The sequence below is a fragment of the Suillus subaureus genome (genome assembly GCF_016647635.1).
Source record: "Suillus subaureus strain MN1 chromosome Unknown BJ212scaffold_1, whole genome shotgun sequence".
Lineage (NCBI taxonomy): Eukaryota > Fungi > Basidiomycota > Agaricomycetes > Boletales > Suillaceae > Suillus > Suillus subaureus.
In genome coordinates this window covers 637,019-660,247 of record NW_024538557.1, presented here as the reverse complement: position 1 = coordinate 660,247, position 23,229 = coordinate 637,019, and the positions used below count along the sequence as shown (strand labels likewise).

Here is a 23,229-nt window from a genome sequence, read left to right as displayed (position 1 = left end):
AACACGTCTCGGCAAATGTTTTCCCACATCACAATAGGTCACAATCATCCACGACGCGACTGGGCTAAAGCACGCGCTTTTTAGTTTCCGACTACTTCGTGATTCTAATCTTTCTGCACAAATGGCAGATACAGAGAAAAAAGGTATGTCTTGCACAAAAAATAATATGTTTTATAACTGAAATTTCCGTCAGATTCTTTCAGTGCATCAACATCTACCGGTGAGCACGATCGACCAACGTTCTATCCCTGATGCACTCACCCAGACGCGTCTTTTTGTTGTATAGCAGCAAAGAAACCTCTTGCCGAGCTTAAAAATGGAAAAGTTATCTTCAAGCAGAAGTCCATATCATTTGAGAAGTCGTCAGAAGCGATGCAAGGTCTGTTCTCCTACCGTTTCGAGAGCGTTCGATCTAAGATCTATGTTTCGTAGAAATCGTCAAGTTCCGCGAGATGCTCGAGCAGCGAATTGAGATGCAGGAACCCTCCACTTACTGCTATTCCAGACGAACACAAACCACTGATAGTGAAGCTTGCGCAAGAGAGGTCAGCTTGTAACATGACGACCGATGTAGGTCGTTACTGACTTCTATATCTAGTGAGAAGGGTGTCACTCCGCTTGCAAAGCATATCCGCTCCGAACTTCTGCCGTCTTTCGATGAGGACGATGACTCTTCACGCGAAAGCATATCAGTTGCTTTACCTCTTATTGTAGTAGAACATACCATTCAGTCGCTCATGGTCAGGACAAATTATGGCCTGGATGGTCCATTGGATACAAACTCCCTCCTATTGTGTGCGTCTGGCGATGGGAGGTCAAAGACGACTATCGGGATTGGTTACCCAAGTCTGCTAAGGAGAGAGCCGAGGCAAGAATAGCTGAACGTGTCCAGGTGTGTATTGTCTCGAATTCAGATTTCTTCCTTGACATCTCTTTTAGGCCAAGACAGACCTTCGCGCAGTCTTCGAAAGTCTACCGCAGGATGAGCGGGATGCTATCCTCGATCCGAAAGGTATCAACAAGCTCCCCACTAAAGACACCAATAAGCCCAATCCGCCGAGCAATGCAACCGCCGAACAGGCTGATGCAGCGGAGCTCAAGGACTCGTCGTCCCAGCGCGAGCCGAGTGTAAGTGCCAACGAACCCGAAAATATCGATGTATGTTCTCCTCTCCCTTGCCCATGTCACTGACTCACTAAGAAGCTTGGGTAGTCCGGGAGTGGAACTCCAAAAGCTCGACAGCGAAAAGTTACAGATGCAGAGAAGGTCGCAAAGGTACGCTAGTCTCCTGTGTAGCAATCTTATTCAGTTGACGCTTGTGATTCCAGGCCAAAGAGAAGGAAGAGAAAAAAGCAGCCAGGGCGGAGAAAGAGAAGAAGCAAAAGGCGACCCAGGACAAATCCCGGTCTCTTATGGCTAACTTCTTCGGCAAGGCGAAGGCCCCTCCTCGCGAGTCACCTTCAAAACCCGTTTGCGGGGCTTCCAATAGCGAATCAGATTTTCAGAAGACGTTTAAGCCTTTTATCTTGAAGAAAGACGCAGAAATGGCGCCGGTGAACTGGTTCTTAAAGCCTAGCAAACGAACTTGGAAGAAGCAGACCTCGGGTTTCAGCCCTGCAGACGCTATCGTCGTCGATGATGCCCAAGCCTCGGGGACGAATGACATTGATGTGTTCGTGTATCGCACACCGGTATTCAATCATGCCGAAGCCAATGCGCAAGGTGTGTACAACGAAGCACTCCAGATCATGTCACTGATATTATATACAGAGCGTCTCCAGGATGTTATGCGGTCGTTGCGGCCTCTTCGGCTCACGAAGCCCTGCAACCGATCGAAATCCTCCTTCAAATCCTTCAGCGCATGTAACGCGAAAGATATATATTCCCAGCTTAATGATGCTGAGATAGCTGGGGATACATCTCAAGTTCGCTACTTATCAGACATTCTTTGGGACAGGAAGATACTTCCAGCGAAGGTCTTGATTTTCCATGAAGATGCGCGTCCTGGCTACTATGGGTCTTGGACGAAGAACTCGCGCATCGTTGGTCCCAGATCACCTTTCGCTCGCGATTTGCTTGCCCGAGATTACGGGTACGATTCTGGAGAGGAATGGGAAGATGAAGGCGCAGCAGATGCGGACAACGTTGACGACGACGACGACGACGAGGGTGACGGCGAGGAGGGTGATTCTGATCTAGAAAGCTGGCTAGTGGATGATGATGAGATTGAAATTGTTCCGGATGACCGGGACCTATCACCTTCACTCTTGGACATACCCCTTCCCCCTCCCAAGAGGAAAGCAGAGCCTCTTAGCAAGCAGCCTGAAAAGAAGCGGAAGATTGTGGTCCCTCTCGTCCCCTATACCAAAGGTCCTCTGTGGGAGTCGGTCATAGGTCAATGTGAATATGATCCTTTTAAACCATACCGCATACAGCTATTTAATGGTACGTTCTTCACGGAGTTCTCTGAACCTTTTCTGATCGCCTGTTACAGACACGCCATACCCGATCGACCCCTTCACCTTCGTTGCAAAGACTGCCGAAGAAAGTCAGCAACCAAATTATGAGTCTAAGTTCGCAATTCCCTCCCTACCCAATCGACTATTAGGAAACAACAGCGCTGCAGAGTCACCAGCTGCTGCTGCTGCTCAGGCTTCAGCAAACAAGCGTGCTACCCCAGCGTCCACGCCGAAGACCACATTCCCCGATGCACACGTCCCTTTTCTTATCAGCAAGATCACGACCTTAGCGACAGCAAACCTCACATTTATCGTGGAAAGCGTTCACCAGGAGCTTCGTGAGCACAAAGTGAAAAAGAATGCTATCGAGGCAAAGGTACGGGAGGTGGCTGAGAAGTCAAAGGAGAAGAAAATATGGGTTATCAGGGAAGGGCAACAACTATGATCGTCGATTCCCTCTTGATATAATCCCTGAACTACTGTGATCATTTTAAGTGTTCGTGGTTTTGATTACTTCGCTTTTGGGAGGAAGCATATGGAACCTTCTATCTCGTACAGTGGTCCGGAACCTGCACCGTCGACTGCGTATAACCAATAATTTGTTTCATGTAGATTATATCCTATGAATCAAATTGGTTCGTTGAGTGAGTGACCGCAAATAAGCGGCACTCCATAGTCCATTGGTATCAAAGCTTGACATTGGAAGAGGGGCAAAATAAAATAGATATACGCATAACCATCACAGTTTGTGTAGTAATAGATAAGATCATCATGAGATTGCCAGCCTCCAAAGCTGAGCAGCATCATCAAAATCTGATTTACTTCCATCGGACGGGAAGGAGTGGATGTCATTAGATTCGCTGCCTAAACCAGATATTAGAACAAGCCTCCAAGGGATAACTCAAATTTAATACACTCACGAACAAGCATCTTGGTCACTCGCCCGTCCTTGTCAAGAACGGGTTCGAACCCCAACCCTCTGTAGATCTTCAAGCGCAATCTAGAGAAGCAGCGTGGTCAATCACCCGCTCTCATGTCATGCAGCATGGTACTCACGCAGAGCCATCTAGCTGAGTCTGGTGATCCTTGGCAGGATCTGATTCCTCTAATGAACGCGCTTGCTCTTTCAAGGCTGCCAGCTCAGCCTCTTTACTAGCTAGAGAGCCCTCCGCGTCACGGATAGCCTTGGCTAAGGACAGCCTGGATCCGTCGAGGTCGTTGAGATGGGATGCGTGCTTTTCCAAAGAGGGCACGTTCGGTGGTCGCATTGAAGATTTCTTGGCAGCCTCCAAGACGCGAGACAAGGCTTTGGAATAGGATGGTGATCACTGGCAAGTCGTGAGTACGGTAGAGATGACCATACCTTTCAAATCTGCATACGCCTCTTCGTTCTCTTTCTTTCCTCGGGCATAATTGACCTTCATTTGCTCTTCGGCTGCGGTTATTGTGAGGTAGTCATCCGCAGGATCAATGATGCTTGTCATCTCCCGGATTAATTTACTGTATTGAAGAGTTCAAGATTGTGGCGTCAATGTACGTGAAACATGAGATGTTATCGTTCGCGCACATGCATTCTTGTAGCTGAGGATCTTTTGATTGAAGGTCCCTCGCCATCGCGTGATGGTGGTTAACAGAGTAAGCTACATTGCGCCACAACCGCGTCACGGTCATGTGAAACTCACGTGCAACAAGAACCATGTTATTAAGACTAAGTGGTAGACTACAATTCATCCCCACTCTCGATTATCTACTTGATCTTCCAATATATAATACTATTACCGTACCCCGCGACTGCACACTGCCCGACCTCGACTTTCTTCTTCCATACGTTACCAGTAAGGTCCATCACCGGAGCTTTTCGTTGACCCAGGATAAATCGACCCCCTTCAGGACGCTCCAAGGTGGTAGGCACAGGAAGACTGCTTCTCTTACCAGTACCAAGCTGATAGTCGTGATTTGTTCCCCAGACGACCAGATCCCGACCCAAGCCACCCGGGCCCCCATGCGCTTGTGTATCCAAAGTCAGCAGGACATGGCCGGTAGGAGACACCGAGATAGCGTGGGGAAGGATGGGAGACATGGTCCGGCTAGCTTCGTTGTCTATGAGAGGCTTATGAGTGCATATAAGGTTGTGATAATGAGGTGCTGACATTCCCGGAGACCGCTGACGTTCTTTGCGCGGACAGGGTTCCCTTGGGCGTTCGAGTACAGGTTGTTCCCAAGTCCTCCCCATTGTCCATTACCACAGGTCAGAAGGTCCACATAGACGAAGGATTCCCCGTCCGTGCGTTCGGCGACGAAACATGTCAGATCACCACCTGCGCAATGAATTTAGTTATAGACAGCAAAAGACCTGGTATTCTCACTTGCCTGCGGAGATGTCAATGCATCTAGTGCGGACAGAACCGGGTACGTTTCTCGACAGGACCACTTCTGTCGGCAGTATAATCGTGTTAAGAGTCATGTTTCCACCCAGTCCAATCTGACTAAAATAATAAGTGTTAGCGAATTTTTACATGTCAATAGGTTTCTTTACCCGAACTCATTCGCTCCCCAGCCGAGCACCCTACCTGAATCTGTGATTACAAAGCTGGTGCGACCTCCAGCTGCAATTTGAGAAACCTTGATGCCTTGGAGAGAGGGAATTTCAAAGAGGGCATCTGAAAATCTGATGTGCTGATCATCTATTCCATCAGTGTTGGTGAATGTGGAAGGCGGCACAGATGACGCCACGGAACGCGAGAAAGGAGAAGCTGTGGCGAATGGGTCAGCCACTACCCTTGGAACTAGCTCGATGGGAATGCGAGACGGAGAGACGACGTCGGTAGAACTTGAAGTAGGAATGTCAAACTTCCGTAGACCAAGCTGACCATGTGTGTTTGCGTTTTTGTTCATGGGATGAACCATTGTCCGACCAGAAGATGTCAATGCCAAGAGGTGGTTTTTGCCTGCTGAAATGGATACGAACCTAGGTTGGTATGAGCTCATAGTCTTGGATGGCAGATTGATACGCACTGTTCACCCCAACCGAGTTTTTGCTTAGGTGTAATCTCCATGAAGTCAATGGCATTTCCTTGCGCTCCCCATATCCAGCCGGGTCCCCACAAGGACGTAGTACCAGCAGGAAGTTGCTTCGGAGGGGGCGCTTTTTGTTGTTCTGCATTAGCCGCGATGACATATATTTTCCCCGAGGCCGATAGAGCATATATTCGAGATTCGGTGAGCTGAAGCTGGATGATGTTCTAACCAAGTCATAAACTGAGTAACAATGCCTTCTTCAGAGAGCAAACTGTCTTACATGACCACGTAACGTCAATTTCGGTCCCTGCGGCTCTGATTCTGATGTGGCACTTGAGCCAAAGAATCCGTCACCCCACTGGTATACATCTCCCCTTGCATCTACACAAGCAGCATGTCGCTCATGAAGTGCCAAGTCGCGCAGCGCGACGCCTTTTAGCCAACTAGCATTTACGGGGTACTGTACCCGTTGGACTCCGGGTTCGTTTGGGTTGATTACGTTGTACCTGAACATGAGTTTGCCATCTAGTGAACATTGAATCGTACAGCTCACTGGTTGGAACCCCATATGACTGCACATATGCTCCCGTCGTCTTCTGTGATTCCGGTGCTGGATGTAGAAGATTTCTGGACGGACTTGGATATATCTTCTGGCTTCGGTGTTATGATAGCATCGTTGTGGATGGTAGTACTAAACGAATACCAGAGTAGGCCCGCGGTAGCAGCCGCAGAAGAAGCTATTACTACAGACCGAGCAGGTCGTGCTCTAGCTGCTTGTGCCGTATGTGAAATATGGGAGTGCAGGCGGCGAGATCGCCATGCTTGAGCAGCAGTACGTTTAAACATTATGCAAGTACCGCACAAGGAACATTTTGCGAAGTCCAAGCCCGTTTAACTCACAGACTCACCCCTGTTTGGGGGGTCGCAACCACTTTTTCAGCAAGTTGCTCTTGCTCTGCAACTGACTCGTTGCATACAACGTGAAGATGGATCCTTCAGCCCCACAGACGGTAGCTAAAGGCGTACTCATAACATGCGAGTCCGTCTTCCACCATGGCCATTCTCAGATTAATAAAGCTGACAATTGTCTTCCTCAGCTACTGTCTGCGGTTTGACTGCAGGGTTGTATGGCGTCGTCAAATCGCAACCACCAGGACCTCTATTATTGTTTTCAGCTTTGAATAGCGGCATTGCATCTGCAACATTCTTCAGTATGATGCGCATTCCCTCGGATATCCAACATAATTGACTATGCATCCAGGCATACGAGAGTACCTAGTTGGGCCTGTACTCGTCTTGTCGATGCCAGGAAAACAGTACGAACAGCGCAGACAGAGACTCGAGGAAGCCGCAGATGGGGCTCCCACCAACGTATCCCGGTTAACGTGGGGTGACATTCGCTCTCGTAAAGTACTCGACTCTAGCATTAGCGGAGCCTTGGCTGGTAGCATCCTTAACACTTGGAAACGTGAGTCGCTCTCTTATATCTCTCAACAATTCTCATTCCATTATAGGTGGAAGATCGGGAACTGTTCCTGGTCTAGCGACGGGCGCTGTGATGTGCGGGCTCTTCCAATGGGCGTTCAACGAGTTCGACATTCTGAGGATAACTCACGTATCCCGAGTGGTGCATACACAGCCTGTACCTGTCACACCCGCGGTACCTGTTTCAACATACTCCTTGCCCGTTGCTGCCCCGGAATCACCCAAATCACTCACAGACCGAATATTGGCTATGTTTGGTCGTAGAATATCCGACGAGGAGTATCTTAATAGGGTGAAAGCTCAAAGGGATGATCATCTCCGTAGGATCGAGCAACTTGAACGTGAACGCGATGAAAAGCGCGAGACTTGATATCTCATCGCCGCTCTACAGTACTCGTACTGTTACACCATCCCATATCGACTCAGAACTTCCTTTTTCCCATATCTTTATTACACCTCACCTCTCACTCGAAATCTATTCCCAGCGATGTTTGATGTCATAATTGTGTAGATCGTGCTGAGCTCGCACAACGCTAATGCATGCAGAACTGCGTCTCTCGCCTTTGAACACGCGTATATGTATACCCATCTACTGTCCGATCTAATTCCAGCTATCAAGTTATGCAGTTCCTTGATTGCGAATAGTATGGAACCACTTTAAGAAGTGAGGAACATCCTGTAAGGTCATCAGTCCTGATTCACGGTGCATAAGACGATGTGATATTCACCGCAGATATTTGGCCTGGCATACTGCTTTCCGTAACGAAATTCGGAATACTTCCTCCAGGTGTACTGGAGGTCGCCATTCGCCACTCTACTGTGCCGTCATCTAACTCGAGCAACCGTTCGACAGAGACATATCGTCCCTTCGTGCCTTTCTCTTCAAGCTTGGCAAGATCTTCGTCACCTGGCCCAGACAAATCAACTGGAATTGAAACTACCATACTAGATGCTTTGTATCAGAGGACGCTCGAAAAGGTTCGAGTAGTCATACCCAATTCTTGGAGCCGACTCATAGAAGTGTATTGTTTGCAACACTGTGAAAACACGCGGAGAGACAGGGGGAGGGAAAGTGTAGTACAAAGTCCAGATGGACTGAGTCTCAGAGATTCGCTTGACTAGCGTCACTTTCTTGATCGCAGAGACGAACCTTGATCGCAGGGACGTTCATGCTGTGGTTGAACGACGACGGGAAACTCACTGCTTCTCGTTCTCAGCTTTGTTAACGCCAATTTTGCTCCAAAACTCATCGAACGTCGCATCCTCCTTGGTGTGCTTGGAAACTCTGCAGTGCCAAGGGGCTCCGTCCCCTGGTCCCTTTGCGCGGGAAAGTGTTTGGACGGTGCCCTTTGAAAAGGTCTTGCCTACTTTCCAAGACTCGGTGGTATCCAGCACTTGACGACCAAGCGCAAGGATAGTTTCATCATCAGGGAATTCTAGAGTTTTGTAGGCGTAGCGACTGTTCACCACTAGAGCGACACGTACCTGCAGGTCTAATGGGGTCAATGGAGAGTTGAGACAACATGATGGTCGGAAAGAAACCTCAGATGATGGGGACAGACGCAGCAATACCAATGAGATTTATCATCTATATATAAAAGATGCGCTAAAAATAATATCCTGTACTATTTGAAAGGAAAAGTGCGCACTGCCGGCCACCAACGCAATCGTATATAGTGCTGAATGCAACGGGCGTAGAAATGCGACGATGGTTATACAGCCGACATCTTAAAACTGCAGGAGAACCACCACAGGGACTAAGACAAACCCCACTCATGCACTAGTTTGTGATGATGGGCCGCTCTTGGCGAAAGCAGTCAAGTCGACGAGACCAAAGTATCGACTGCGACCTAGCGAGGTTTCATCCCTTGGAAGCTTCTCGCCGCGATGCAGAACTACACCAATAAACTTCCGGTCTCCTCGTAGCCATTTTTGTTTGTAGAATCGTACGAAGCCCGGGGTGGTGGCATAGATAGTATGGTCGCGACCCATTCTGACCTGAGGAACACATGAATATCGCAGTTCAATGAGTAGGAATGTTGCGTACATTCTGCCCTGGGTGGAATTGCGTTCCTCGCTGTCGTACTATGATGTTGCCGGGAATGACGTGCTGGTCTGCATAGTAGGTCTCTAGCATTGGCGAGGCGGGTATGCGTGGCAAAAGGACGCACCAGAAAACCTCTTGAGACCCAAACGCTTACCCGGCGATCCTCCATGGTTTCGAACCGTTCCTCCAGCGCGTTTGGTGGCAGTCCGCACGGAACCTTTGTGCAATGGTGGTTAAAAAAAACAGGATGTTGACAAGAAAGCGTTCACGAACCAAGTAAAGATAATGGACTTCTTGCTGTTTCACAGCACCGAGCAAGAAAAGAAAAGGACATATTGTGACTGAGCCTCGGTCGAGAGTGAAGCCCGATGGATGAATGCAGTGGATGTTGGCGTGAGGATAAATTAGGGTCACGCGTCGATCGTAAAATCTCAACTTCCATTTATCTGCAGTGCGAGTCTGAGTACGTGAATTGTGATGCAGCTAGACGTATGACTATGGAGGCTCCTCAAACATCAATTTAAGTCTGTCCTAATGCTGGACGTCGTTGGTATAACGAAAGAGATAGAGAAGATGCAAAAAGCCTTGTCCATGTCTTGTAAAGTCCCTTTGAGATGGTGTCAAGAAAAAGAAATGTGGTATATCAATTGCAAGGGAATAAAAGGGTAACATATCTTGTGGAAGATGTGGGAGTACACTTGCTGATGATCCGGGAGAAAAGAAAAGAAAAATGAAGAATAAGGTTAATGCATATGTCAAGGTCCATCATGTTCACCGGATGTCAACGTTCTCGTCTTCTACAGCCCCGAGGTCGATGAATCGCGTCATACGCCTCCTCGCGCGTCCCTCGTCACGTATGCGTTGTGGATCAGGACTATCACCTCTTGAGGACGCACAGCTGCTGCCTCCAGCTAATGCAACGTGTTTCTCACATAACATCTGACCATCTACCTCCCAATATTCTGCCAACCGCTCTCCGCAGCCGTTCTCAAACTCACATAGAAGATGGTCTGGATGATATCGCTTTCCTGTGTGAGTGACTGCGCACGGACCCTCTATTGGCTGGCCACATGAGACTGCAGCGCATAGTGAGTCGTTCGCCTCATGGTAGTGGTATGCACATAGTGGTTTGCCATCGAACACGTAGAATTCCTTGTCCGGGAACGGTTTCTGCAAGATGACACATTTAAATCCCAACCACAGCCGTAAAGACCACACAACTCACCTGACAGATGTGACAATTGAAACAATCCCTGTGATATTTGCCTTTCAGTTGACCGTCAGAAGACGACACGGCCTGCTTCTCGATGGGAAGATTACACCGGCGGCACTATGATGAAACTTATTAGATGGAAACAGCAATCAAACACATGATACATACCTTGGGAAGGTACATGTTCTTCCAGCATCGCTCACACAGGATATTCCCGCCATCCATCTGGATCCACCTCCCATCGTCGACCTTCGTATCACAGCTCGCACAAATGCGGTCCTTCTTTGCCTTGTACCGTTCCCCTACTCGCGCGACTTGACCCGTTATACCCACGCGTTCGGAATGAATATGCGGATGGTGCGGGCTCGTATAGGACCGCGCTGGTAGCTTCGGTGGTCTGCTTTCCGGTGATACAGGGCCTGGTACTGTATTCGATCGATTAGGCTTTCCCGAAGCGCGACTCCCGGAGGGCCCAGCCATTGAGGCGAGCACTGAACCTGAAGCGAGGACCGAGACAGATGCACCTTCCTCAATCAGCGTTTCCATTGCACGTTCCAACGCTCCAGTAGATCGTGTTGTTGTGTGGGTGGCAGCCGAGGCGCTGCGCGTACGGCTGGGACTAGCATCGATCGTTCGCGAGGTGGATGCAGTAGGAGCAGACGAGGCTGAAGCGTTCCGCGATGACCGCTTCCGAACTGTGGAAGACTGATGCCTATCTTCGATACTTGGGAACTGGACTTTGTTGATCCCAGACACTGCGTTTGACTTGCGTATATCGAGTGGCATCACCACAGGCGTGTCGTTGTCAGAATCATCTGCATAGGCTAGCCCCGCTTCTGAATCAATCGATGGGGACATGGGTTCTATGCCGCTTCTATGACCCCTCCCTGGTTCGGCCGTATGTGTCGTATACACGCTCTCATCGTCGGAATCATCGCAAATGCGGTTTACAAGTTCCTTATCAAACGCGTCGAGAAATGGTAGGCGGACAGGAACAGCTGCAAACGGTGATTGATTCACGGTCTCTCCGCTGAGGTGTCGTGAGAAAGGATTCGAAATGGGCGAGGGGGATCGTGATGGAGTAACAATATGGATGTCAGCAGGCGATGACGAAAGAGGAGCGAGTTTCTGATTTGGGGATGATGAGAGGAACTGCACCCCAGTCTTGTCATGAGGAGGTGTGGACGACGTCTTCGGAAACTGCCCAGTGGTCGGTGTTGTGTTGTGAAGAGGCGACAACGGCGACGTGGAGTGAGGAGAGACAGGGGAATGAGGGTGTCCCGAGTGTGGAGAGAGTGGGGGTGTCATTGCGGCTGCAAAGGCAGAATCAGTGAGTATCAAATGAGAAAAACAGGGACAAATGTGATCCAACAGTTATGCAAAATAATTCATTTTTGAAAGGTACAAGTTTAATGTACAATCCATTGCCGCAAAACAGTGATAGATGGACACATAATTATATATGGGGTGAGGGAATATAAACACGAAAGATGCATAAGAAAAAGTGTCAGAGAAGGGCGCTCACCTCGCATGACATGGTTCATGGTAGCGTTGAGGTCCAAATACTTGGGAGCATTTGCCCGACGACTGTCCATCGCAAGAGATGCATCCCGGTGTAGACCGGAGCCAGGGTGAGGATGAGATGCAGCAGCCATCGCAGCTCGTGCCACAGCTGCAAATCCTCTCCGTCCAACGCCAGCCATACCAGCCTCGCCTCCGCATTTTGTGTCAATATTACGTTCACTATCTGGCACTGGCGAGCGGGTTGCGGGTGGTGGTGGCGGCGGCGCAAGGGCAGACGACAGAAAGGATACACCCCCTGATAGAGGGAGCGTCGAAGTACTGCGGGGTGGACGCGGGACTGACACAGGTTGCGGTCGTGCATCGGTAGGGTGGTGAGGTCGAGATATGTCGAAAGAAGGACGTTGTGCATCAAACGAAGGTCTAGTAGGAGTATCAAAAGAGGGGCGGGGCTTGTCCAGCGATGGCTTAGATGTAAGAATAGAAGATGTTCGTGAGCGATCAAATGACGGACGCGGAGTGAGACTCGGTGGAATGATAGAAGTATGAGAAGGGGTATTCGATGGCGTCCTTGTCATGGATGATGGGAGCGGCGCCTGCGGTATAATGGGAACATTGTCTCTTCGAGCTAGTGATGTAGTTCCTGACCGACCCACTACAGGTTCAGATACACCTGACTGACGTGGCTCATCTTCGAAAGGATTGGGGAAAGATGACACAGCGAGGGGCGATCTGGAACTAGTGCTTCCCGTGTTTGAAGGAGTGCGTGTCCTGGTGGGTGTGGGGGGAGTTGCGATTCGAATGGGAGTGGTGACGCGCTCTGAAGTGGATTGGGTTGGAAAACGAACATGGGGCTTATTAATGGATGTTCCTCCGTTGAGAAGGATAGATTGTGGTATTGGAGGACTAGCTGGGCTGTTGATGCGAGTAGTACCTGGATTATAATGCACAGTTGGGGGTATTCGTTGAAAAGGATCATGTTGAGAAGACCTGGGTGGATAAGCATGAGGGGGCGGGGTGCGGGAAGTCACAGATTGCTGCTGTTGTAGCGCTCCAGCCCTATTAGAAACAAGAATATTCTGTAACCTCTGTGGTAGAAGAGAGTTTGTTGATTTTGGGGACATGGGCGGTTTGTGAAGCGACAGTAAGGTAGGAGGAGGTTCTGATGAACATACGTGGTCACCGAGCTCCGCGAGCGGGACTGGCTGCAAGCAGCTTGAGCATTTTACGGTAGGAAGAAACTGTGAGATTCTCGGTGGTTGCTTTGGAGAATCGCTGGCAATTTGTGCCATAAGAAAGCACCACTAGTGATGTAAACGACCAGCGGTTATTATGATAGTCTAGTAGTATGCAATGTTAAATAACGATGACATGGAAGTTTTGGAAGAAGACATCTCACTATCGCTTGATATTTGGTGCTCCGACCAAGATGCGTTTCATTCCAACTCTTTGACCACCTATTAGTTATTTTTTAGACCCTCCTGGGATCTGCAAGAGATGCTCTGTCCATGCAGATCTGAAACGTGATATCATGAGAGTGATCCGCCGGATAGGGTGTTGCTTCTGCACCAAAATGGTCTCAGCGCTCACGTTCTCTCTCTTCCCCACTCCACGTCAAAAATTCGGACCCCATCCCACCCGATAGCCTACCGAAAGAGCGCTGAGCTGCAGGATATACAAGTATGTGTTTCAACATAAATGCGTCGCCAGCTTGAGCAACTTGGCCATGAGGCGGCCGTCACGATCGCCGATTGCACCCTGTGGTGTTCTAAAGTTCAGAACGTTAATTCAGATTCGACATGCAAGCGAGTCACACGGCGTCCGGGTCTATTCAACATCAATATATAAAAAAGCCATCGCATTCATGTTATCATAATAGATATAGTGTGGCGTATGTATGACATGCCAATGTTCGCAGGTTTTTACAGATTACAAAAACACACGCTAGCTTAATTAGCGAACGAAAAACAAGTAAAAGACGAAGAGTCCATCAAAGTATAATAAAAAGCTTCTGCATACTTCGGAACCGAATAATAATTGGCACGAGGCATGTCGTGTCCATGCTAACTATGAGTCTGTTGGGGCTGCAATTGACCAGACTGAACCATCGATGGTGCGTTTACTCCTGTTTGTCGTTGTCCCCCCGCATTTTCAACACCAGCGACAGATGGATTGAACCGAGAGAAGAACGAGTCCCATTGACCTAACACACAATTTAAACACGATCACGTATTTTAGAGTTGAACGGAGGACATACCCCAGTCAAACATACCTCCAGGGATGCCCTCTAGGAGGCCAACATCAGCCATCGCGAATTGCTCCAGCGTATTCGATGCCTGCGGAACGTCAAGCACGTTAAGGACTTGCACGCTACTAGGCGTGTCGCTCTTGACACCATTCAAAGCAGGGTTCATATTAGGGAAGCTAGTCCCATCACCACGCGCAGACGGAAGTGGCGTTATAGTGACCATCGATGAGCCGCCACGCTGCGAATTCTCAGTGGCCTCTGCTAGCGATCAATCGCTTAGCCCTGTTTATGGATTCTAGTTGCTTCGTTAGGACGAACCTTCTACTTCATCATCAGATGACGTCACAATTGTGCCCCGAGGTAGATCCTCATAATTGCGAGCCTCACCATGCGCAACGAAGAAACCTCCACCAGGACGCGAAGGATCTTTCTTATACTCCAGACCACTCAAAGCCCGTTTGCCCTTTACGCCGCCCGTGGGATTCAGCAGAGGTGGTTGATCAAGAGGGAGGGGTGGACCCTGAGTGGCCTCATACAGAAGAGCAATAATCTCGGCTGTCTGGAATACGAATCAATCAACGATGCCGAAATATGGTAATGGGAAAGTGGGGGTTACCTTTCGTCGGGCAGACATGTGGTCAGGAGAGATTGAACCTTCCCATCTTCGAACGCAATCTCGAAGCTTTCTAAGCTTAGTGGCCGCTTCAGCATCTTGCCGCCTTGCCCATGTATGGTACTACAACATAATTAACGCAGGACTATAGGAACCACATGAGCACAAACCTGGACAAGTGCGCAGGACGTTGCCGCGTAAGGGACTAGTAGCCAAACGTCATACATTCGTTCGTGAGTATCGAGCCAATCGATCGATTCGCCGGTCAGTCGAACTAAAGAAGTCCATGTCTCGACGGTTAACCCGAATTTCAGATGTGCAGGGCAAGCATAGGATATGCGCATGAAGACCCGCCAGAAAATCATGCACACCGAGCAGTAGAGGAGGTGCAAGAGCCCTGGGGTATTATTAGACCTTCATCGAAAAGCTTCAAGAGCAAGCGATCACGTACCGGCATCTTGAGGTGTGTCAGGACCGCAATACTGTAGGTTCCCTGGGAGGTTTTTCTTCCACGACTCAAGGTCGGACAGTAGGCTATACAGCATATCATCCGTGGTGAACATCAGGCCAGACGGGCTATGGACAGTCACGCAAGTGAGTCATACAGTGATAACAAAAATATATTTACAGACCTGTAAATGGTCTTGAGCACCCTTCCCAGTATTACGCTCAACCTGACGAGCTCGTCCATGTATAAATCATTGGGATCGCCAGATGAGGGAAGCCTAGCATCGCAGTCTTGCACATCAATCATGTACGGGTGACCATACGTCAAACTCGTCCTTCAAAAACAGTCAGCGTTTGATAGACTCATCTCGATATCTCCATACCATCTGTCACATATGACACATGCACCCCACAAACGTCTTCGCAGTTCGACGCTCTGTTTGACCGACTCTGCTCGGTGAAGCCCCAAGTCTTGAGCCTGGCACGCTCAATCAAAACTAAAAGCAATTCGATACAACACAAAGCCTACCATCCGTATCGCCGTACCCAACCGAATCCAGAGTGCCGAAAGAGCATTCGGAACGAATTGAGAATGGCTATCACCCATCATACTAAGAATAAGCAAGGCTTGCACGTTCGCGATAGAGGCCGTAGACAAAACATCTTCAGCCTTGATCACGCCATTAACCGCATATCGAATGGAGTCAAAGACACTCTGCGGCACCTCCCTCCTTGCAGCAGCAACCAGACACATCGAGTACAAGAGGATGGGGGAAGGGGAAGGATTCGCCAAGAATTCTTCTTGCGATACAACAGGCAAGAGAGGAGCAATCTCTTTGAAATAAGCATTAAGGAGGTTTTGGAGGACTTCAGGTTCGAGTCGCAAATCGATGGGCTTTGGATGCGAAACTTGCTTCTCGTCCTCTGGAACATTTTGGACGGAAATTACACCGTCGCCGTTTTTTGATACTTCCCAAGTGTGGTGATAACGTTGGTCATAAGACTCGTATATCCGGGAAGAAATTATAGGTTGTGAATGCAGAAGATGTACAGCAGCCGTCGGTCCTGAAACAAAATAAGATCAAAGAAAAAACTACGAAGTATAATTCAAGACGAACCGAAAACCCTTCGATCCCCAGATTCAGCTTGAGGAGACAACGTATTTCGTCGAGTGTCCGTGGACTTCTCCTTTTCTTTTTCTGCGGCCTCTTCTTCCATTTTTTTCTTTTTGAAACGTGTTTCTGTTATAGGCAGGAAGAATGTGCACTCAAACCCATATTGTTTGCAGTGCTGACATAGTGGTGGTTCTGAGTCCGTAAGAACGTCGCATCTGACAAAGATAAAAAGCGAGTGGATGAGTCCGACAAAACCAAGGGAAAACCCCAACCGCACCTTATTTTGCGACTTCTGCAGCTATCACAAGCCCTTTGTGTTTTTGTACGCTTCTTCGAATCAGACGCAGTCGGCGTCGTAGCAGTGGGAGTGCTTCGTTTTGCTGGAACATCACTTCCCGACGGACCTTCTTGATCCGAATCCTTCTCCACGGTCACCTTGCTACGCGAGGGCTCCAACTTTCTTTTCCGCTTACCAATTGCCGCAGGGGCGGAGGCTGGTACGGGTGACGGTGCGCTGGGTGGCTGTTCTGGCACTGACGTAGTGGAGCGGGGTGCACCGTACATCATCATTTGTTGAGGATAATACGGTGCATAGCCATGTGGAGCGGGGGGATATGTCGGGTGCATAGGATAATACTGAGAAGAGGAGTGGCTAGGCATACCAGGGCCAGTGGCGCCATTAACAGAGCTGGTTGGGGCGTAGCCCCCGGAAGGGTGTTGTTGGGTGAAAGGGGATGGATTTATGGGGTGGTAATTGTGATTCATCATGTAATGAAGGGGAGCTGGATAGGAAGGGATCGGTATGCCTCGAAAACGCGCAGCGTCTTGTTGATGCGGCTCAGTAGCAGGCCGAGCTGCTTAACGGAGCAACAAAGCATGTAAAAAACACGACCAAGAATGTTTAAGAAACAATTCCGTACCAGCACTCGTTGTTTGAGGATTTTCAACTGTACTAGTAGCGTTATTATTGCTCCGACGGCCTGGTGGTCGGCGGGAGTTAGATGAGTTCGGCGCGGGGCGTGAAGATTCCGAAGAGTTTGTTTGTTTCTTCTGCCGTGTCTTTCTCGAGGACGGCTTTGCAGATTGCGGGTTCGGCTGCTGCGGCACTGACTGTGAGTCGTTTGCTGAGTCCCGTACAGTAGTAGGTTCCATTCGTCAACCGGTTATAATAATTGCTCCTGTAACCAGCCTGAATTGCTCCGAAATGGCATAGAACCGAAGGTTATACGTACAGTGGACCACAGAGCCGGTGACTAAATGGCTGAAAAACTGAACAACTCCATTAGTGAGACATATCCCTCGACTGCAATTTTGCTGGCTCCGCACCTTGACTGCGTTTCTAAACACACGCGTGAGGGGTTGACGACTTGAGATGCGAGTATGAGGGTGATGGCATAGAGTGCCGTGTCATCATTTTCAGTCTCCGATACAATTTCAGTCTCCGGCCAGCATGGCAGACTCTCGATCGAGGGCTCCTTTAGCTATTCTTGTACCTTACCATGCGCGCGGGACTACGACCATCCACACGCTCCTCACAAGCTCTTCTGATCGGCGCCGCCTCCGCTGACTCAATTGCGTCAACGCACGACACTGCCGTCTTAACGTTAGAGTTAAGTATACGTACATGCTGGCAGCGACCACGTTCTCAGGCTGTCATAATCCACATGAATCCATTTTGAAACGCGTTCATTCAACCAACATTTCACAATGGAAGCTTGCACGCATGGAGCTTCGGGCCTCCGCGCCCTCCTTTCGTACCATTGATAGTTTGCTCACACTCAAGGTATACGATGACACCCCGCTGCACGAGGCTCTTAATAGAAGCACACCTCCAGCGCAAATCAAAATTTGAATTGCAAGAGCAGAAAGGGATAGAATACTTCCAATTTTAAATCGCGATGATTTCTTCCACGGTTCTTCTAGTGTCCATCTCTTCCCACCTCGGGCTAGCATCTTCAAGACCAGGGTTTATCCGCCGCTTGTCTTCCGTAACAGGAGCATGAGCATCGAGCCATGAAAGTCCTGCTGGTCGGCACAACACTTCCATGAGGTTGTGTCGCCATGAGCCATATGAAAATGCGTTGGGAGGAGCGGGACCTGGCACAAGAGATTTGTGCGCTTGGTTTCTAATCTGTGGTCATACCATCAGTCTAATCAAGGGACAGTTGATGTCAACGACCCACTTGTTCAATAGTGGTGATGTTTAACAATAATAGCTGCGTCAAACATGTCAGTGAGCGGACCACTGCGTATGGGAGGAAAAGTTTGCAGCTCACCCTCATGTGATAGACAAGGAGGGCTGTGACTGGCCATATCACAGTGATAGCCAGCGAGAATGCCACAGCACTACCTGCGCCTTCTCTCAACGCACTACTGAATTTGATACCATCTCGACGAGTAAGAAGATAGAGGTGTAAGGCGGATGTGCAGATTACGAGGCATAGCGTCAACACCTAGGAAATATTACTGTTGTGCTCGGGCGGAGGTTTAGGGTACTTACAGCAGACACCAGGAACGCAAAGAAAAAAGTGTAATTGCGTCGTCCAACACAGTTGTTCACCCACTGACAATGATGATCACACCCGTCGACACAGTTATTGCACTGCCAGAAGTTGTGTAACAGTTTATTATGAAGATCATAAAACCACGTACCATTTTGCAATGGCTAGAGCGAGGTGGGCGATACGTTTTGCACGTTGAGCAGTATTTGACTGCGCACACTGAGTATGTGTGTTCATCACACATCGGCTTACTAGACGGTAATTACTCACCTCTCATCGCGTACCTTGAGATACCGAGGCACAGGTTGCCTGACAGCATCATCTGAAGGCGACGTAGGAGGGAAAGGCGGATCCGGGTCTAAATTACGAGGTAAGATGCCAGGATCACGACAGGCCTTCAAATTCATTGAGTGAGCAGTGGCGTCGCGAACGATCTTAATTACACACCGTAGTCAGCATGCAGGATATAGTCAACAAGGTCATGTACGCTCCCACCGCCGCGACAGCGGGACTTGCATTATGCCAATACCATACACAGGTTGTTCCAAACCAGACGCCAGATAGACCAAGCACGAGCGTGAGAGACGCAATGAAAGCCCAAGGAGAATCGCCACCTGTAAGTAGCCGGCCGTTGCAGAAGAATCGATTGTGTGATGGATGTTGCTGGTATACGCGTTGCATGGGAACAACGGGCATCGCAGAGAGTGGCGCATGATTATCGGGAGGGACTGATATAAAGACATTGTTTGGAGTTGGAGAGAATGATTGAGAGTCGCTAGAAGCAATGCGAATGAGTTGCGGGGAAGGAGAAGATTTTATTCGGTGTGGAGGGGGTGATAAGTTATCGACAGAGTGGAAAGGTGGGTGCTCTTCTGCATAAGATAAGCGGGGACTCAAAGTATGACCGAGGCTACTACTAGATCTCCGTATGCTATCGAAGCTGAGACCGCGGAACACGCGTTCGAAGCTGTTTCGCATTCGGTTTGTGCTAGTTATCTTGTAGGAAGGATCTAAATGCATGGAAGTGCGCGCGGGAGCGCTAGCACTTGTAACGACATGCTTGTTGTTGAGGGGAAGTAGAGGTTCACGACTTTGCTTTAGCCGCTTAGATAGTTGACCATTTGTGTCTCTTATGGAAGCAGGATCACCATAGCTCCTCAGGTCAGATTCGTGAGAGATACGGCTAGTCAAGTTAGATAAAGGGTGTTGATCTGGAGGAACCGAATGGACATTAGGAAGGATATCATTAGAGGTCAAGGATATGGATGATGAGGGACGAGAATGGACTGGTCTGGAAGGGCGAAAGAATGATGAGGAGGGTAGAATGCCACCTGCATGGGTTGTACTTGGAATTGGGACTTGAGGTAGCTGAAAAGTGGTAACAGTCGGAGGAGATGACAAGGGATAGTCTCGGGTGACACGAGCCGAAAAAGTTGGCTTGAAACTAGCGGCATTAGATATGGAACGACTGTGTGGACTTGCTGATGTTGAACCCAAGCTTGCAGACCTTTGAAGAGCCTGCACGCTGTCCTGAAGGCGCTGTACAGGGGCAGCGCTGAAGTTTGATGACGGTAGTGGTAAGTGAGTAGGACGGTGCTTCCTTGGAGTATTGACAGAGGAGGACGGGGAGAAAGAAAGTGAGACCTGTGGTGATGAAGCCATAGAAATATTATTTAACAAGTGACCAGAAGCTGGCCCGCTGTTATTAATTGGTGGTCCTACAGAGTGCAACTTGGAGCAACTCCGGTCAATATTGGATGTCTCTGAGGACAACAACTCGCGAAGACGGTGAGCACGATATAGAGAAAGGAAGGTGTAAGAATCGAGTAGACCGTTGAGAGCGTTGACGAGTAAACGTTGTTCGAGTACTGCCAACGCGTCGTGTACAATGTGAAGGTTGGAAAAGGGAATTAGTTCCCAGGATTATCCCTTTATTAATTAAAATAGGAATTTGTTTCTCACGTTTAGAGCAGTGAACACGATCGTGTCATCCGAGTTCGCCATCACTGGCCAATGAATGAGAAACAACGAAGGCATTGCTTCGTAGTATCCTGCGAGTGCAATTTTTAGCATGAGCAGTATTAAACGTACTGTCCTGTTTGCTCATCTACAGGACATCGGCGTTCCTCATCATCTAGGGCCAGCAATTGCTTCTGTGACCGCGGCTACTACAGAAGCCTTGGTCATCGTCTTGGTTTCTCAGTTATTCCATGCAGCAGAATCAACATCCAACCATGTCCAACAGTGGGATCATGTCCAGAGGCTTTTAACATATGTCTATGTCAAAGCAACCAAGACAGCCCAGGACTTAGGAAAGGTATTACTGGACATTAGCAGTAGTGCTAAAGGACCCTTCAGAGAGTTTCCCAAATAATTTCGGGAATGGTATGGATATGTGCTTTCGAATTCAGGGCGGTACGTCCCTCCAATTCGCTCATTTCGTACACATTCCTCACGGCAGAATTATTAAGACCCCCCTGTAGCCCATCTCCCTGACTCTATCGAGACCCTTCCCCAAGTCTTCGTTGTTCCAGATAAAGCCATTGAAGCGCACGTGCAGCATTCCGTATGCACCACTCCTAGCTGTGATACCTCCCCGTCATCATACCCCGTCGTCGTTCTTGGTGGCACTTTCGATCACTTGCATGCAGGACACAAAATCCTGCTCAGCATGGCAGCCTGGATAGCTAGTACCAAGGTCATTGTCGGTGTCACAGGTATGATAATGCCTTGCACCCTGTCGCTCCCGCGACTAAATTTATCCTCGAGACGACGAGTTGTTGAGGAACAAATCGAATAAGAATGTCTTGGAGTCAATGGCAGTACGCATGGAAAGAACACGCTCTTTCCTGCAGCTCTTTCGCCCTGACCTTGAATATGAAATTGTCCCATTACGAGATGTGTATGGTCCTACTAGTTGGGATCCTAATATTCAGGCGCTGGTGGTCAGCATGGAGACTCTGCCCGGCGCGGCATCAAGTGGGTACCTCAACGGTTTTCTGGAATTGTTTACCAACACTCTCATACAGTTGACAATAAACGCTCCGTCGAGTCATTGCCTCCCCTCCGTACATTCGTCATCGACGTTATTTCTTCAGAAAGCGAAAAGTTGGTCCATGAGGACATGGAGATGTTGAAGCAGACAAAATTGAGCAGTACATTTATTAGGGACTGGATTGTGAAGAACGCTGTATAACTTTGGTATCACTTATATGTAGTTGTAGCAACTAGGTCCGGACTCAGAGATACAGAATCCAGATCTGATCAAGCCAATGATTACCCGGTTACGTGGTTTCTCGAACATCGTGTACAGCTACTACCAGGGCAATATCCATTGCTTAAGTACCTTCAGCACTCTCGATGATTTCTCATAATATCCCTGCTATCAGGTAGTAACATCTACCCTGTGTTTCATATCACGTCTACTCCATGTCCTTACCCGTCACTTCAAATCGGGTGAACTTTGAATTCAATCTTATTTTCGCAGTCGATCAACTCGATCTTCTCGCTGCACATAGACCGCCGTCCGAACCTCCTACGATATCTCTTAAGTTCCGACCAATAGCTGTCTACAACCCGAAATCCATCGGTTACGGTCACTTCATCACGCGGAGACTGAGCCCACCGAATGGGAGAAGGCAGTGGTCAGGACCAGACATATAGAAGACAGGCATACCCTTGCACAACTATTGGTTATGCGAACTTGTGGTAACTGCCACCTAGTACTCGGCGGACATCGACGAATGCAGATGTTGTGATCATGGTACGGCATATGCATGTCACTGCCTGGTATCCGCCTTATGACATACTGTAAGTAATCCTCTTCCACGAGTCAGTAGCTACCAGAGAGTACGGAATAAAAGGCATTGGAGTATTCGGCAGAACTTAAAAGCATGACTGAGTTCCCTCCTGGAATCCTCGCGTATCAGTCATGCTACAGCCGCTACCTGACCTATGCGTTTCTGATCTCATGCAGCTTGGCCTCGGTGCTGTGGCTTGTCTTGGGCTAGCAGGAGTGATAGCTTGAGTTTACCTTCCCGAATCAGAGAGTGGACTTTTTCCGCCCTCCCCCCCACTTGGAGACTTCGGGGGCACTTCATACATCCTCGCAAGTAAAGTTTCACATTTCTCTCATTTTTTGTGATGTCTACCATGTGTCATCGCCATTCAGCCCGTTTATCGCTCTAGCGGAATGGATTAACGAGCACGGTCCCCTGGTCAGCATCTGATCAGGAACTGAGAAAATTGTTATTATCGGCCGTCACAACGTCAGTCCCTTCAATCCATGTCGTTACATCCAGGCTCAAAATTGAGTAGTAAGTCGTGGTGGATATTAGGGCAGCTTGATAGCTGACCGTCCTTGCACCCGCTAGGAGCATGTGGCGTCGGATGCGTAGATTCGTTTCATGCGCGCGATACTGCACCAATAGCCCCAAACTTATTTTTCAATATGATCTAGTGCACTTTATGTGCATCTCCAGCCTAAATCAGCTGAGGGATATCAGCCCCTGCAGATGTCACACGCAAAGAACAATGTCCTCGATATCCTTGAAGATCCACAC

The 23,229-nt window shown here is 48.9% G+C and overlaps 11 protein-coding genes across 11 annotated transcripts; 3 read left to right on the top strand and 8 right to left on the bottom strand.

Moving 5' to 3' along the window:
• Positions 1 to 121: 121 nt before the first annotated feature.
• Positions 122 to 2,904, top strand: BJ212DRAFT_1474155 (uncharacterized protein; the record flags this gene model as incomplete). Its single annotated transcript, XM_041339047.1, has 11 exons — positions 122 to 143; positions 194 to 220; positions 287 to 379; positions 433 to 545; positions 606 to 710; positions 746 to 892; positions 940 to 1,158; positions 1,213 to 1,275; positions 1,329 to 1,722; positions 1,771 to 2,445; positions 2,495 to 2,904. The coding sequence occupies 11 exons, from the start codon at positions 122 to 124 to the stop codon at positions 2,902 to 2,904; spliced, it is 2,268 nt and encodes a 755-aa protein (XP_041199797.1).
• A 324-nt stretch (positions 2,905 to 3,228) lies between these two features.
• BJ212DRAFT_1443153 (uncharacterized protein) lies at positions 3,229 to 4,073 on the bottom strand (the record flags this gene model as incomplete). The annotated part of the gene is made up of 5 exons (XM_041337780.1): positions 3,229 to 3,323; positions 3,380 to 3,459; positions 3,516 to 3,765; positions 3,823 to 3,959; positions 4,027 to 4,073. 5 exons carry the CDS (start codon positions 4,071 to 4,073, stop codon positions 3,229 to 3,231), a joined length of 609 nt encoding a protein of 202 aa, XP_041199796.1.
• Positions 4,074 to 4,137: 64 nt separating this feature from the next.
• BJ212DRAFT_1309448 (regulator of chromosome condensation 1/beta-lactamase-inhibitor protein II) lies at positions 4,138 to 6,334 on the bottom strand. The gene is made up of 7 exons (XM_041333934.1): positions 6,031 to 6,334; positions 5,758 to 5,983; positions 5,475 to 5,701; positions 4,996 to 5,427; positions 4,830 to 4,945; positions 4,610 to 4,777; positions 4,138 to 4,559 (listed from the first exon to the last, which is right to left on the bottom strand). Exons 1-7 carry the CDS (start codon positions 6,321 to 6,323, stop codon positions 4,207 to 4,209), a joined length of 1,815 nt encoding a protein of 604 aa, XP_041199795.1. The 5' UTR covers positions 6,324 to 6,334; the 3' UTR covers positions 4,138 to 4,206.
• An 8-nt stretch (positions 6,335 to 6,342) lies between these two features.
• Positions 6,343 to 7,496, top strand: BJ212DRAFT_17981 (uncharacterized protein). The gene is made up of 4 exons (XM_041342573.1): positions 6,343 to 6,512; positions 6,575 to 6,688; positions 6,739 to 6,945; positions 6,992 to 7,496. The coding sequence occupies exons 1-4, from the start codon at positions 6,464 to 6,466 to the stop codon at positions 7,330 to 7,332; spliced, it is 711 nt and encodes a 236-aa protein (XP_041199794.1). The 5' UTR covers positions 6,343 to 6,463; the 3' UTR covers positions 7,333 to 7,496.
• Positions 7,497 to 7,531: 35 nt separating this feature from the next.
• On the bottom strand, positions 7,532 to 8,520 carry BJ212DRAFT_1309434 (uncharacterized protein). The gene is made up of 4 exons (XM_041333933.1): positions 8,448 to 8,520; positions 8,164 to 8,398; positions 7,957 to 8,112; positions 7,532 to 7,907 (listed from the first exon to the last, which is right to left on the bottom strand). Exons 1-4 carry the CDS (start codon positions 8,485 to 8,487, stop codon positions 7,661 to 7,663), a joined length of 678 nt encoding a protein of 225 aa, XP_041199793.1. The 5' UTR covers positions 8,488 to 8,520; the 3' UTR covers positions 7,532 to 7,660.
• On the bottom strand, positions 8,521 to 9,438 carry BJ212DRAFT_1309433 (ribosomal L27 protein-domain-containing protein). The gene is made up of 4 exons (XM_041333932.1): positions 9,283 to 9,438; positions 9,134 to 9,226; positions 9,010 to 9,077; positions 8,521 to 8,960 (listed from the first exon to the last, which is right to left on the bottom strand). The coding sequence occupies exons 1-4, from the start codon at positions 9,341 to 9,343 to the stop codon at positions 8,736 to 8,738; spliced, it is 447 nt and encodes a 148-aa protein (XP_041199792.1). The 5' UTR covers positions 9,344 to 9,438; the 3' UTR covers positions 8,521 to 8,735.
• On the bottom strand, positions 9,439 to 13,135 carry BJ212DRAFT_1309431 (uncharacterized protein). The gene is made up of 4 exons (XM_041333931.1): positions 11,748 to 13,135; positions 10,391 to 11,535; positions 10,235 to 10,339; positions 9,439 to 10,179 (listed from the first exon to the last, which is right to left on the bottom strand). The coding sequence occupies exons 1-4, from the start codon at positions 13,033 to 13,035 to the stop codon at positions 9,781 to 9,783; spliced, it is 2,937 nt and encodes a 978-aa protein (XP_041199791.1). The 5' UTR covers positions 13,036 to 13,135; the 3' UTR covers positions 9,439 to 9,780.
• Positions 13,136 to 13,566: 431 nt separating this feature from the next.
• Positions 13,567 to 17,617, bottom strand: BJ212DRAFT_1309416 (fungal-specific transcription factor domain-containing protein). The gene is made up of 13 exons (XM_041333930.1): positions 17,493 to 17,617; positions 17,087 to 17,435; positions 16,444 to 17,023; positions 16,170 to 16,381; positions 15,581 to 16,116; positions 15,435 to 15,529; positions 15,237 to 15,386; positions 15,056 to 15,180; positions 14,775 to 15,001; positions 14,608 to 14,727; positions 14,310 to 14,550; positions 14,001 to 14,252; positions 13,567 to 13,946 (listed from the first exon to the last, which is right to left on the bottom strand). Exons 2-13 carry the CDS (start codon positions 17,316 to 17,318, stop codon positions 13,807 to 13,809), a joined length of 2,910 nt encoding a protein of 969 aa, XP_041199790.1. The 5' UTR covers positions 17,319 to 17,435; positions 17,493 to 17,617; the 3' UTR covers positions 13,567 to 13,806.
• Positions 17,618 to 17,638: 21 nt separating this feature from the next.
• On the bottom strand, positions 17,639 to 18,619 carry BJ212DRAFT_1309411 (uncharacterized protein). The gene is made up of 3 exons (XM_041333929.1): positions 18,443 to 18,619; positions 18,350 to 18,382; positions 17,639 to 18,297 (listed from the first exon to the last, which is right to left on the bottom strand). The coding sequence occupies exons 1-3, from the start codon at positions 18,446 to 18,448 to the stop codon at positions 18,055 to 18,057; spliced, it is 282 nt and encodes a 93-aa protein (XP_041199789.1). The 5' UTR covers positions 18,449 to 18,619; the 3' UTR covers positions 17,639 to 18,054.
• BJ212DRAFT_1309403 (DHHC palmitoyltransferase-domain-containing protein) lies at positions 18,456 to 20,646 on the bottom strand. The gene is given in 4 exon segments (XM_041333928.1): positions 18,456 to 18,768; positions 18,819 to 18,918; positions 18,938 to 19,062; positions 19,115 to 20,646. 4 exon segments carry the CDS (start codon positions 20,327 to 20,329, stop codon positions 18,613 to 18,615), a joined length of 1,596 nt encoding a protein of 531 aa, XP_041199788.1. The 5' UTR covers positions 20,330 to 20,646; the 3' UTR covers positions 18,456 to 18,612.
• Positions 20,647 to 21,951, top strand: BJ212DRAFT_1309398 (uncharacterized protein). The gene is made up of 5 exons (XM_041333927.1): positions 20,647 to 20,984; positions 21,016 to 21,082; positions 21,139 to 21,384; positions 21,437 to 21,646; positions 21,697 to 21,951. Exons 1-5 carry the CDS (start codon positions 20,739 to 20,741, stop codon positions 21,861 to 21,863), a joined length of 936 nt encoding a protein of 311 aa, XP_041199787.1. The 5' UTR covers positions 20,647 to 20,738; the 3' UTR covers positions 21,864 to 21,951.
• The last annotated feature ends 1,278 nt before the right edge of the window (positions 21,952 to 23,229 follow it).

Excerpts from the sequence above, each read along its gene's own strand:
- BJ212DRAFT_1309433 (XM_041333932.1), bottom strand. The coding sequence starts at position 9,343 with ATGTCCTTTTCTTTTCTTGCTCGGTGCTGTGAAACAGCAAGAAGTCCA. Across the intron at positions 9,078-9,133 it reads GGGTCTCAAGAGGTTTTCTG|ACCAGCACGTCATTCCCGGC; the intron begins GTGCGTCCTTTT and ends CCTACTATGCAG. Across the intron at positions 8,961-9,009 it reads AATTCCACCCAGGGCAGAAT|GTCAGAATGGGTCGCGACCA; the intron begins GTACGCAACATT and ends TGTGTTCCTCAG.
- BJ212DRAFT_1309403 (XM_041333928.1), bottom strand. The coding sequence starts at position 20,329 with ATGGCTTCATCACCACAGGTCTCACTTTCTTTCTCCCCGTCCTCCTCT. Across the intron at positions 19,063-19,114 it reads TATCCTGCATGCTGACTACG|GCCTGTCGTGATCCTGGCAT; the intron begins GTGTGTAATTAA and ends ATGAATTTGAAG. Across the intron at positions 18,769-18,818 it reads GCTCTAGCCATTGCAAAATG|TGCAATAACTGTGTCGACGG; the intron begins GTACGTGGTTTT and ends AACTTCTGGCAG.
- BJ212DRAFT_1309434 (XM_041333933.1), bottom strand. The coding sequence starts at position 8,487 with ATGTTGTCTCAACTCTCCATTGACCCCATTAGACCTGCAG. Across the intron at positions 8,113-8,163 it reads AAAGCTGAGAACGAGAAGCA|GTTCGTCTCTGCGATCAAGA; the intron begins GTGAGTTTCCCG and ends CCTGCGATCAAG. Across the intron at positions 7,908-7,956 it reads GAGTCGGCTCCAAGAATTGG|TATGGTAGTTTCAATTCCAG; the intron begins GTATGACTACTC and ends CAAAGCATCTAG.
- BJ212DRAFT_1309448 (XM_041333934.1), bottom strand. The coding sequence starts at position 6,323 with ATGTTTAAACGTACTGCTGCTCAAGCATGGCGATCTCGCCGCCTGCAC. Across the intron at positions 5,984-6,030 it reads GTCATATGGGGTTCCAACCA|GTACAACGTAATCAACCCAA; the intron begins GTGAGCTGTACG and ends ACTCATGTTCAG. Across the intron at positions 4,778-4,829 it reads ATGCATTGACATCTCCGCAG|GTGGTGATCTGACATGTTTC; the intron begins GCAAGTGAGAAT and ends TTCATTGCGCAG.
- BJ212DRAFT_1309416 (XM_041333930.1), bottom strand. The coding sequence starts at position 17,318 with ATGGAACCTACTACTGTACGGGACTCAGCAAACGACTCACAGTCAGTG. Across the intron at positions 14,728-14,774 it reads CGTCCTGCGCACTTGTCCAG|TACCATACATGGGCAAGGCG; the intron begins GTTTGTGCTCAT and ends ATTATGTTGTAG. Across the intron at positions 13,947-14,000 it reads TGGAGGTATGTTTGACTGGG|GTCAATGGGACTCGTTCTTC; the intron begins GTATGTCCTCCG and ends ATTGTGTGTTAG.
- BJ212DRAFT_17981 (XM_041342573.1), top strand. The coding sequence starts at position 6,464 with ATGGATCCTTCAGCCCCACAGACGGTAGCTAAAGGCGTACTCATAACA. Across the intron at positions 6,689-6,738 it reads TGCATCTGCAACATTCTTCA|GCATACGAGAGTACCTAGTT; the intron begins GTATGATGCGCA and ends CTATGCATCCAG. Across the intron at positions 6,946-6,991 it reads CATCCTTAACACTTGGAAAC|GTGGAAGATCGGGAACTGTT; the intron begins GTGAGTCGCTCT and ends ATTCCATTATAG.
- BJ212DRAFT_1309431 (XM_041333931.1), bottom strand. The coding sequence starts at position 13,035 with ATGGCACAAATTGCCAGCGATTCTCCAAAGCAACCACCGAGAATCTCA. Across the intron at positions 10,340-10,390 it reads AGAACATGTACCTTCCCAAG|TGCCGCCGGTGTAATCTTCC; the intron begins GTATGTATCATG and ends GTTTCATCATAG. Across the intron at positions 10,180-10,234 it reads TCAATTGTCACATCTGTCAG|AAACCGTTCCCGGACAAGGA; the intron begins GTGAGTTGTGTG and ends GTCATCTTGCAG.
- BJ212DRAFT_1309398 (XM_041333927.1), top strand. The coding sequence starts at position 20,739 with ATGAGCAGTATTAAACGTACTGTCCTGTTTGCTCATCTACAGGACATC. Across the intron at positions 20,985-21,015 it reads CAGCCCAGGACTTAGGAAAG|GACCCTTCAGAGAGTTTCCC; the intron begins GTATTACTGGAC and ends GTAGTGCTAAAG. Across the intron at positions 21,083-21,138 it reads GTGCTTTCGAATTCAGGGCG|ACCCCCCTGTAGCCCATCTC; the intron begins GTACGTCCCTCC and ends AGAATTATTAAG.
- BJ212DRAFT_1309411 (XM_041333929.1), bottom strand. Across the intron at positions 18,298-18,349 it reads ACATCACCACTATTGAACAA|ATTAGAAACCAAGCGCACAA; the intron begins GTGGGTCGTTGA and ends GTATGACCACAG.